At 38.1% G+C, this 12,352-nt stretch overlaps 1 protein-coding gene across 26 annotated transcripts in view; it reads right to left on the minus strand.

Annotated features, from left to right (window-relative positions):
* BAZ2B (bromodomain adjacent to zinc finger domain 2B) overlaps positions 1 to 12,352 on the minus strand; it is a 432,513-nt gene that overhangs the window by 134,512 nt on the left and 285,649 nt on the right. For 21 of the 26 annotated variants that reach the window (XR_004271241.1, XR_004271240.1, XM_032286284.1 and 18 more), the window contains 2 exons: positions 10,493 to 10,660; positions 9,086 to 9,279 (listed from right to left, as the gene is read on the minus strand). Coding sequence is in view for 24 of the 26 variants with exons in the window: in XM_032286284.1 (XP_032142175.1) it covers positions 9,086 to 9,279; positions 10,493 to 10,660 (362 nt within the window). In the remaining 2 variants the exon portion in view is untranslated. The remainder of the gene's footprint in view (positions 1 to 9,085; positions 9,280 to 10,492; positions 10,661 to 12,352) is intronic. The other 5 variants (XM_032286287.1, XM_032286288.1, XM_032286302.1 and 2 more) reach the window with 2 other exon arrangements.

A 12,352-nucleotide genomic window follows, 5' to 3' on the forward strand; every position in this document is an offset into this window, starting at 1 on the left:
TTTGACTTCCTCCTCTCCTAACCGAATATGCTTTATTTCTTTTTCTTGACCAATTGCTCTTGCTAGAACTTCCAATACTATATTGAATAGGAGTGGTGAGGGAGGGCATCCTTGTCTAGTGCCAGATTTCAAAGGAAATGCTTCAAGTTTTAGCCTATTCAGTTTGATATTGGCTGTGAGTTTGTCATAAATAGCTTTTATTATTTGGAGATACATTCCATCTATACCTAGTTTATTGAGAGTTTTTAGCATAAAGCACTGTTGAATTTTGTCAAAGGCCCTCTCTGCATCAATTGAGATAACCATGTGGTTTTTGTCTTTGGTTCTGTTTACCTGGTGGATCAAGTTTATAGACTTGCGTATGTTGAACCAGCCTTGCATCCCTGGGACGAATCCTACTTGATTGTGATGGATAAGCTTTTTGATGTTCTGTTGCAGTCAGATTGCCAGTATTGTATTGCAGATTTTCACATCTATGTTCATCATGGACATTGTCCTGAAGTTTACTTTTCTTGTTGAGTCTCTGCTAGGTTTTGGTATCAGGATGACGTTGGTCTCATAAAATGATTTGTGAAGGATTCCCTCTTTTTGTATTCTTTGGAATGGTTTCAGAAGTAGTGTTACCAGCTCCTCTTTGTATGTCTGGTAGAATTTGGCTGTGAGCCCATCTGGATGTGGGGTTTTTTTGGTAGGTAGGCTATTAATTGCTGCCTCGACCTCAGACCTTGTTATCGGTCTATTCAGGGTTTCAACTTCTTCCTGCTTTAGGCTTGGGAGGGTGCAAGTGTCCAGGAATTTATCCACGTCTTCCAGGTTTACTGGTTTATGTGCATAGAGTTGTTTGTAGTAATCTCTGATTGTAGTTTGTATTACCATGGAATCGGTGGTGATATCCTCTTTATCGTTTTTTATTGCATCTATTCGATTCATTTTTCTTTTTTATTAATCTGGCTAGTGGGCTGTCTATTTTGTTGATCTTTTAAAAAAACCAGCTCCTGGATTTATGGCTTTTTTGAAGGGTTTTTTGTGTCTCTGTCTTCTTTAGTTCTGCTCTGATCTTAGTTATTTCTGGTCTCCTGCTAGCTTTTGCGTTTTTTGGATCTTCCTCCTCTAGCTCTTTCGATTTTGATGATAGGATGTTAATTTTACATCTTTCCTTGCTTCTCATGTGCACATTTATTGGTATAAATTTTCCTCTAGACACTGCTTTAAATGTGTCCTAGAGATTCTGGTATGTTGTGTCTTCATTCTCGTTGGTTTCAAAGAATATCTTTATTTCTGCTTTCATTTCGTTGTGTATCCAGTCAACACTCAAGGGCCAGTTGTTCAGTTTCCATGAAGTTGTGCGGATCTGAGTTAGTTTCTTAATCTTGATTTCTAATTTGATTGCACTGTGGTCTGAGAGACTGTTTGTTATGATTTCTGTTCTTTTGCATCTGTTGAGTGATTTACTTCCAATTATGTGGTCAGTTTTAGAGTATGTGCAATGTGGTGCTGAGAAGAATGTATATTATGTGGATTTGGGGTGGAGATTTCTGTAGATATCTATTAGATTTGCTTGGTCCAGATCTGAGTTTAAGTCCTGGATATCCTTGTTAATTTTCTGTCTCGTTGAGCTGTCTAATATTGACAGTGGAGAGTTAAAGTCTCCCACTATTATTGTGTGAAAGTCTTAAGTCTCTTTTTAGGTCTCTAAGAACTTACTTTATGGATATGGGTGCTCCTGTACTGGGTGCATATATATTTCAGATAGTAAGCTCTTCTTGTTGCATTGATGCTCTTACCATTATGTAATGCCCTTCTTTGTGTCTTTTGATCTTTGTTGTTTTAAAGTCTATTTTATCAGAGACTCAGATTGCAACTCGTGGTTTTTTTGCTCTCCATTTGCTTGGTGTATCTTCCTGCATCCCTTTATTTTGAGCCTGTGTGTGTCCTTGCATATGAGATGGGTTTCCTGAATACAGCACACCAATTGGTCTTGACTATTTATCCAATTTGCCAGTCTGTGTCTTTTGAATGGTGCATTTAGCCCACTTACATTTACGGTTAATATTGTTATGTGTGAATTTCATCCTGCCATTTTGATGCTAGCTGGTTGTTTTGCCTGTTAGTTGATGCAGTTTCTTCAGTGTGTCAATGCTCTTTACCATTTGGTATGTTTTTGGAGTGGCTGGTACTGGTTGTTCCTTTCTATGTTTAGTGCTTCTTTCAGGAGCTCTTGTAAGGCAGGCCTGGTGGTGACAAAATCTCTCAGCAATTGCTTGTTCGTAAAGGATTTTATTTCTCCTTTGCTTATGAAGCTTAGTTTGGCTGGATATGAAATTCTAGGTTGAAAGTTCTTTTCTTTAAGGATGTTGAATATTGGCCCCCACTCTATTCTGGCTTGTAGGGTTTCTGCTGAGAGATCTGCTGAGTCTGATGGGCTTCCCTTTGTGGGTAACCAGACCTTTCTCTCTTGCTGCCCTTAGCATTTCTTCCTTCATTTCAACCCTGGTGAATCTGACGATTAAGTGTCTTGGGGTTGCTCTTCTTGAGGAATATCTTTGTGGTGTTCTCTGTATTTCCTGGACTGGAATAGTAGTCTGGTTTGCTAGGTTGGGGAAGTTCTCTTGGATAATATCCTTTTCCAGCTTGGATTCATTCTCTCCTTCGCATTCAGGTACACCTATCAAGAGTAGATTAGGTCTTTTCACATAATCCCATATTTCTTGGAGACTTTGTTCATTTCTTTTCACTCTTTTTTCTCTAATCTTGCCCTCTCAGTTTATTTCCTTGAGATGATCTTCAATCTCTGATAGCCTTTCTTCTGCTTGGTCAATTCGGCTAGTGAAACTTGTGTATGCTTCAAGTAGTTCTCTTGTTGGGTTTTTCAGCTCCAGCAGGTTATTTATATTTTTCTCTAAGTTGTTTATTCTCGTTAGCATTTCGTCTAACCTTTTTTCAAGGTTCTTAGTTTCTTTGCATTGGGTTAGCACATGTTCTTTTAGCTCAGAGAAGTTCGTTATTACCAACCATCTGAAGCCTGTTTCCTTCAATTCATCAGACTCATTCTCCATCCAGCGTTGTTTCCTTCCTGGTGTGGAGTTGTGATCTCTTGGAGGAGGAGAGGCATTCTGGTTTTTGGTGTTTTCAACCTTTTTGCACTGGTTTCTTCCCATCTTTGTGGATTTATCTACCTGTGCTCTTTGTAGTTGGTGACTTTCGAATGGGGTCTCTGATTGGACGTCCTTTTTATTGCTGATGTAGTTATTTCTTTCTGTTTTTTAGTTTTCCTTCTAACAGTCAGGCCCCTCTACTGTAAGCCTGCTGGAGGTCCATTCCAGACCCTGCTTTCCTGGGGATCACCCACGAGGGCAGAAGAACAGTAAGGGTTGCTGCCAGTTTCTTCTGCTGTTATCTTCATCCCAGAAGAGTACCCACCAGATGTCAGCCTGAGCTCTCCTTTACGAGGTGTCTCTTTGGATATATAGGGGTTAGGGAGCTGCCTCAGGAGACAGTCTGTCCCTTACTGGAGTGCAAATGCTCAGCTGGGAGCTCCATTTTTCCCTTCAGAGCTTCTGGGCAGGTACGTTTAAGTCTGCTGCAGCGGAACTCATAAATGCCTTTTTCCCCAGGTGCTCTGTCCTGTGAAGGTGTGGCTTTACTTGTAAGTTTCTGATGTGCTGCTGCCTTTTTTCAGAGATGCCCTGCTCAGCAAGGTGGTAGTCTAGCCACAGTCTACCAGTAGAGGGGTTACTGAGCTGCTGTGGGCTATGCCCAGCTACTGTGCAAATTTCCTGTTAGAACTGCCTCGGTAATGGTGGTCTGCCTCAGTAATGGTGGACTGCCTTGGTAATGGCGGACTGCCTCAATAAAAGCAGACTGTCTCGGTAATAGCGGACTGCCTGGGTAATGGTGGACTGCCTTGGTAATAGCTGACGCCCTTCTACCCACTGAGCTGGACTGTCCCAGGTCTAGCTGCCCTTGTTGCGAACCTCTCAATCCAGAGCTTTTCAGAGTGCTGGTCTTTGTGGGGCATGGGACCCAATGAGCCGGATCACCTGGCTCTCTGTTTCAGCCCTCTTTTTTTTTTTCAGTTGAATGGGAGGCTCTGTATCCCAGGCATTCCAGCGCCTGTTGAAATGGCTGCCTGGAACTGCATTTGTGCGAGTTTTTGTGAGGAGACCCGTAGCGCCGGCTGAAACAGCCATGCTGGAAGCTCATGGCGCTTTTCAGCCCAGGAACATCCTGGTCTGTGGGCAGTAAAAACTCATTTGGAAATGCGGTGATCACTTACCCTCTGTGTTCTTCTCTCTGGGAACTGCATTGCAGAGCTGTTCCTATTTTGCTATCTTGGATCTCCAATCCAAACAATTTAAATAAATGTTTTGAGTGATAAATACCATGAGTAAAACAGAATAACTGGATAGACAATGTGTACTGGGGAGTGGGGTAGGGCTTTGCATTACATATAGTCATCAGGTAAGACATTTCTGAGCTGAGATCTAAGGGAGAGCAAGAGCAATCAACGAAGGACATAGAGAAGAGCCTTTCAAGACAGGAGAAACAGCAAAGGAAAAAGCCACCAGCTGGAAGTGGGTTGAGTGTGTTCAAAATGATAAGGTCGGCAGACCAGTTAGAGCATAGTGAACCAGGGAGGCAAAGGTAGGAAATAAGCGTGAATGAACTGGTAGAGGTCAGATCACACAGCTCTTATAAGCCTTGGCAAGGACTTTATTCCCAGTGGGATAGAACACTAATGGAGGGAGTGATGACATTTGATGTATATTTCCCCCACCCCCATTTTTTTATTGTGATAAAATACACATAACATAAAATTTACTACCTTAGCCATTTTAAAGTGTATGGTTCAGTGATATTAAATACATTCATATAGTTGTGCAAACATTAGTGCCATCCATTTTGTAAAACTGAAATTCTATCCCTATTAACTCTTTTCATCTTGTAAAACTGAAATTCTGTACCTGTTAAACACTAACTTTCTATCCCTCTTTCCGTGCTAGCCCCTGGCAACCAGCATTCTACTTCAGTGTGTAATTCTGATGAGTCTAAGTACCTCAAATAAGTGAAATCATACAGTACAGTATTTGTCTTTTTATGTCTGGCTTACTTCACTTTGTATAATAATACATATCCTCAAGGTTCATCCATGTTGTAGCAAATATCAGAATTTCCTTCCTTTTTAAAGATGGACAATATTCACATGTATGTATGTATGTATGTACATGTACACATGCACAACCCCCATATTTTGCTTATCCAGTTACCTGTTGATAGACACTTGGTTTGTGTCTACATTTCAGCTATTGTGAACAATGCTGCTATGAGTATGGGTGTACAGATACCTCTTTGAGATCCTGCTTTCAATTTTGGGGGGTATATACTCAGAAGTGGAATTGCAGAATCACATGGTAATTCAATATTTAATTTTTTGAGGAACTTCCATACTGTTTTCCACAGCAGCAGTACCACTTACTCTTCCCTACCACGCAGTATTTTCAAACCATGAAAAACCAGGTATATTTTTAAAGACTATTTGGGTGCTGTGGGAACAATAACTTGTACAGTAGTTGGGACAGAACTCATTCAATCTTGAATTGTTTTATTTTTTTCTTAACAGGCTGTATATTTTAGTCTTAGTTTAATTATTTAATTAAACTATCAATATTTATTCTAAATATATATGCAGACTATATGAGGGGAGGGGACTTAATCAATGACTTTCAATGAGAATGGCTGAGATAAGCACCCCAGGCCCCATGGAAGGTATCAAAATTAGCTGAAGAACAGTTTTTCAAACTGCTCATGAAAAGGGCAAATGAAGCAACTTTTTAAAAAAGCTTTTAAAACTGAAAAAAATACTAGGTAAAAAAGCATACGATTTTCTTTTTTAGTTCCAATGCCCTTTATCTCCATGTTACTTGAACAACCCACTGCCATAAAATCATGCTGAATCACATATCATCTGAAAGTGCTATTCTTTTGAAATCTTCAGTTCTAGTATGCCTCACTTAAATAGACAATCTCTCTATGATGTTATTTCCACTTAGTTGCCTTAGACACTACTATGGTACTTCAGAATCTATCTCTAAAACTGGGTAGAAAGAGGTGCCTCTGTGAGTTTTCAGTATGTTCTCCAAGTAACAGCTTTTTAGTATAACAGCGCTGATTCTGTTTAGGAATGTCAATATAGACTCCTCATTAGAACTAAGTACAGGAACTGTGTCATAGTCATGCCTCCAAGATCTTGTACAATGCCTTACATATTGTAGAGGTATTGGAGATTTTACTTGATTTTAGCATGACTTCTTAGGAGGTAGGATAGCATAAGAGTTAAAAGCATGGGCATTTAACTTTTAGAAGCACACGTAAAAATACATCCAATGGTATAATGTCTGGGATTTGGTTCAAAATGGTATGGGAGTCAGAAATGAATGGCTTCAGTGAGTGTCTGGGATCAGAGAAGCTGGCAGCAGCTCAGAGATAGGCCCTTAGTGCTTACCCTAATGAGACTGCCATTAAAACAAATCCTATGGGAGAAGAGCCAAGAGCAGGTAAGGAACAACAGGTGGAGAGTATGACACTGACACCTGTGTCCCTGGGAGGAAATAATTAAGAATCTCTTATGTTTGCTTGAGTGCTCAGTGGTGTGGGTTGAAAGGGAAAGAAAATGGTTGTTTTGGGGCCTATGTACAGAACTTTTGCATTTTTGTGATGGATACTGTCAAGCTTCTTAGCATTACCAGATGACCTTCCCCCAAGTCTTCATATAAGCATGCTACACTATGGAAAGTGTTTTCTGTTGAGAAGGAAATTTAAAGAGTTAAAGGAAATATATCTACAAAATATGCTCAGCAAAAGAAAAAAAATGTATTTGTTCAGGAAAATAAATGGAGGTTGATACTATCTTGAAAAAGGACAAAGAAAAGTCTGATAAAGTAGTTCACAGGATTAGAAACTGGAGTATAACAGGCATGTAGTTTAGGTTTAACATTCAGATCAATGTCATTTGCAGTCAGTGGCTACCTATGTGTTGCTATTCGTGTTATGATGTATCAAAAGCTCCTTAGTCATAATATTGCTGCTAAGATGGTGAAGAACATCATGTGTGTAGGATGACAAACTTTCAACTCTCTTCCACTGAAAAACCAGGCCCTGAAAGTAGTTTTTATAGAATGTAGAAGAGAAGACACAACTCTATCTTTGTTTCCCAAATGTTTGCAGTTGATGCCAAGGCTTTTAACTCAGACTTCTCATACAAGAAGAAATTACAAATTGGAACAGACCAAATTCACTGATAAAAGTGATCTAATATATAATATGCTAGATCATACAGCTAGAGGCTTCTCAGCTTACTTGGTTAGATAAATAAAACCTGGACGCAGTGACGACCTGCATTTTATAAAGTTGAGATGCCAGAGCTTCTGGCATAATGTGGAAGAAGAAATCCAAAAGTGTAGTGTGATCAGAATGTAGAAGTGAATTTACCACCTGCAAGCTGCATACTCACCCTACTCCTGGTACCAATTATAGAGCTGACAAGATCTACTCAGAAAGAAGAAACCACATCAACAATCTGAACATTTAACATAAAGAATATTGATTAATAACAGAAGATTAACTACTAAGAGGGATAAAGTGACCTCTAAATAATACAGGAAAAGGAGATGTAGGGAATACATGCTTTTTGCAGGGCTAAGGTAGAGTCATGAAATAAAGATAACCTTGGAAGAGGGACTTTTCCCTCTAACCCCTTCATTCATCCAAGGCTAAGTTTCAGAATTTGTGGGAGAGGATGTGGCTATTGCCCACTGGATGGCAGAAAAACTCAATGAGGTATCACAGTCAAGACTGACACACACAGAACACTGCCTGCTAAGATACCAGAAAACCTTGGCTTGGAACCTGTCAGCTACAGTGGCAGTAAAGTTAGCTTGATAGCCACCTACTTTCCAAAACATGGAAGTTGTCTGATGAGATGCCAATGAAACTCACTTGATGGTGTATTCTACTGGGTCTCCTGACTATCACTGGATCTCCTGGACACCACCAGTAGAGAAGTTGTCAGCCAGCAAGGGAGCCACCCACTGGCAGCCACAGCGTAAGAAAAAGAAGAAAACACTAGAACAAGAAAAAGAGTTCCCAGCCACACACAGTGGCTCATGCCTGTAATCCCAGCACTTTGGGAGACCCAGGCCCAGTCATTCAAGACTAGCCTGGGCAACATAGTGAGATACCATCTCTGCAAAAAAAATATAACAATTAGCTGGGCATGGTGGCATGCACCTGAAGTCCCGGCCACTAGGGAAGCTGAGGTGGGAGGATGGCTTAAGCTTGGGAGGTGGAAGCTGCAGTGAGCTGAGATTGTGCCACTGCACTCCAGCCAGTGCAACAGAGCCAGACCCTGTCAAATAACAACAACAACAACAACAACAAAAGTTGAAAGAAGAAGAAAAAGAAGTATCATCTTCTTCCAGTGTTCCTCCAGGACCTTCTACTAACAAGTACTAAGATTGCAACAAGTGGCAAAGCAGAAAAGAATGATTTACAGCTGAAAGGCAATAAACTGATAACTTGCAAAGCTGGGGATAGATATGAAATAAAACTTGCCATATGTGATAACTGTTGAAGGTGAATAATAGTTACACATGATTATTCTGACTACTTTGCATATTTGAAATTTTCCAAAATAAAAGGCTTTCTTATTCACTCATTTCTAATGCACTGGAGTTAACCCACTTGCCCTCAAATCCTGGCTCAGTCACTTACTGGCTAATTATTTTAGTGCTTTGCTTCCTCATTTGTAATAATAGTAGCTACTTCATTTCGGATATAGGAAGGGGTTAATAGATATTTCATGAAAAGCAGTTAGAGGAGAGCTGACTTGCAATAAATTCTCAATAAATTTTATCTATTATTACTATTTGTATTATTTACACTGGTACTGACACCATGAACATACTGCAAAAATAAAAGTTGGTAATTCATAGGAAATTAATCCAGAGATTCTGTTGATTTGACCTTCAGAATGCTAATCTTATCTATATAGATATGTTATATATTAGTCCTTCAAAGAATAACTTACCTTATCTTTGATTTTGTCAACTCTAGTATCCAAAGGCTGGTTTTTGCTTTGTTCCTGGCTACATTTTCGATTTCCTCCACCTGAGCTTGTACTTTTAGTTTGTCCCATGGAACTTGAAGCAGTAGTGGATAGTACAGATGTATTGATACCAATTACAGATGATGTACTATTTCCATTTATTGACCCATTTACACCTTGAAAATAAAAATAAACATATTTATACAATGGAATATTATTGAGTGAGTTAAGAATGAAGTACGGCTACATGTAAAATTGAATGAACTTGAAAATGTAAGTGAAAGAAGACAGAAAAGGTCTTATTGTATGATTCCATCTATATGAAATATTCGTAATAGGTAAACCTATAGAGACAAAGTGAAAACTGATGGTTGCCAGGGGCTGAGGGAGAGGGGAATGGGGAGCAACTGCTTAATGGGTCAAAGTTTCCTTCTGCAGTGATGAAAATGTTTCAGAACAAGATAAGAGGTGGTGGTTGCACAACACTGCGAATGCATTAAATATGCCTAAATTGTTCACTTTAAGATGGTTAATATTATGTGAATTTCACCTCAATTAAACAAAATGTTTAGAAAGATGATGAAATGCAAATGTTCTCCTTTAAGAGCAAACTTTGTAACACTTAAGTGAAAACAAATAAACCATCTAAAATGTTGTAAGTTTCAAATTATATTCTAACAAGTTGTTAATTGCAGAAATATTGTGATCATTTAAAAACAGTACTAGGTTATGAATTTTAATGAAATTAACACTTAATTACAGAAGAAGTAACACATTGTATTGTGTTACATATAGGGAGGTAATGAGATACAGAGGAAAAAGCAGAATTGGGCTCAAATTCTGACTAGGTCACATCCTTATGTAAGCAGTATTTTCTTGAACAATTTATTTGATCTTGGTTGCAAAATTAAAATACTTCTAATCTCAAAGAATTATTGTAAGAATTAAGCAAGGAAATGTGAAAAGGTCTAGCATAACACTACAAAACTGTTATTAAGGCCAGGTGTACACAGTGGCTTATGCCTGTAGTCCCAGCACTTTGGGAGGCTGAGGTGAATATTGTTTGAGGCCAGAAGTTTGAGACCACTGGCAACATACAGAGACCCTGTTGTGCAAAAATTAAAAATAAATTTTAAAAATGTAGTGAGGCATAGTGGTGCATGACTATAGTCCTTGGGAGGCTGACGCAGGAGGATCACTAGAGTCCAGGAAGACGAGGCTGTCGCAAGCTATGATCACACAACCCTACTACTGCCTGGCAAAAGAGTGAGCCCTTGTCTCTGTTAAAACAAACAAACAAAAATAATAAAAATGTATTAAACTTGAATGTTATGAAAATAATATTAGAATGGAAGATTTATTGTACTTCACTTATATTAATGTGGATACCTTTTTCAGGACCATTTCGATTACTTTTTCCTGAAGTCCTTGAATGGAATGAAGAAGAATCATTATTCTGGGCTGGGGGAGCAAATAGTGGAGGAATCCCCAGTAATGGTGGAAAGAAGGTTGCTCCTGTACGAGTATGAGCATCTGTTGTTCGCCACCATTCTGCACCTCAAAACCAAACAAACCAACCAAACAAAAATATATAAATTAACTTTCCAGTTAATGTCACAATGGCTTTCTATGTTTTATTTAAAAAAACAAAAAAACAAAAAAAAAACTTCAAGTTTCATCTTGGAACAAAACTGCTGAATTACTCATACTTCTGATCACTTTTCTAATTTTAAACACTTGAACTTATACACTTATCACTCTTCTCATTAGGCCAGTATCTAAGGATCTTCACTTGGCAGCTTTGTAGTGTTTAAGCTTGTAAAGGTAGTCAACAGTTTAAAAAATGAAGGTGAAAACTCGGAATATAAAAGAAGTATTTCACTCTTTGGTGACTTATCCCATAACTTTTCTCATCTGTTTTAAATCCTTAGAATTTAAGTTTATATCTACAACCTATGTTAAGACTTTCCTCAAATTACATACAACATAAATCTGGCTCTGATAAATCAGATAGTCTAAATAATAATACAAAACTACTATAATCCACTATACCTCGAGTACGGTTATGGAAGAAAACATTCTATTCTTAAAGAGAAGCATAAATATAGCAAAATCTGGAGGCCCTTTTTATGGTCTAAAAAATAAGTTCTCAAAGAAGATTTCAAAAACAAGTAATTTCACATTAAAATATAAAAGATTTATAAAGCTTCTCCTCTTAATGTTAATGATGAAAGACTGAATTTTGTTTTTACTTCCTCTCATAAATTGCAGATAACAATAATTGTTTTATTGATATAAAATGACCAAGTGGTAGAAAATCATTCAATAAAAGGTAAATACTTAAACAGTCTCTCTTAAAATTTTAGAAAAGGAAATAAGCCAAATTTTATACGTTTTTCAAGGAAGGATGAAGTAAATTTGTATTGTCCCATCTAAAATCTCAAAAACAATCTTCTTTGACTGGCTAGTCCGCTATATTATCAAATCAGTTATTATCTTTCAGACCAATCTTCCAAAAACTATGGTGTATTTTTCCTTGACTGTGACAACCATAAGAACATTAGAGGAAAAAATCCCACAACAATACAGTATGTGAAAGCTCAAAATTGTCAGTATATTGCATTTTATAATCTTTAAAACTTTTCTAGGAATATCCCTTCATTAAAAATAGAATGTAAAGTGATATGCACCTTCATTACCTAATCACAAAATCTGGTTTAAAAGAAAAGTGAAATTTTCATGGTAGCTGCCATTCTCAAAAGTCTAAAAAACAGTGTAAGTAGAAAACTGCAAAATCTATTTTTCTGCACTGTAGGAAGGCGTTACTAGTAAAATGACACCAATGTATATTCAGCTGTGCCTGAATAATGAGAACGGAACCAAGAATAACTATACAAAAGCATTAGTCATTTATCCACTGTTTAGATGAAAGATGTACATTTAGATAGGAAGAAAAAGTATGTATTTTAGGCTTGTATCAGCACAGTCGGAGGACTGTTATTTACAGGTTTGAAAGCTAGGTTCTAGCTAGCTGATAAAAAGTTACTGTACTGAGGACCTGGCACAGCGGTCCATACTTGTAATCCCAGAGCTTTGGGAGGCTGAGGTGAGAGGTTCACTTGAGGCCAGGAATTTGAGACCAGCCTAGGGCAACAGAAAGAGATCCTGTCTCTATGAAATATTTTAAAAAGCAGGGGAAGGACTGAGGTTTCCCAATGATATTTACATAATTTAACACAGAGTCTGTAA

The sequence above is a fragment of the Sapajus apella genome, unplaced genomic scaffold (assembly GCF_009761245.1).
Source record: "Sapajus apella isolate SASKATOON/1434 unplaced genomic scaffold, GSC_monkey_1.0 scaffold18, whole genome shotgun sequence".
Lineage (NCBI taxonomy): Eukaryota > Metazoa > Chordata > Mammalia > Primates > Cebidae > Sapajus > Sapajus apella.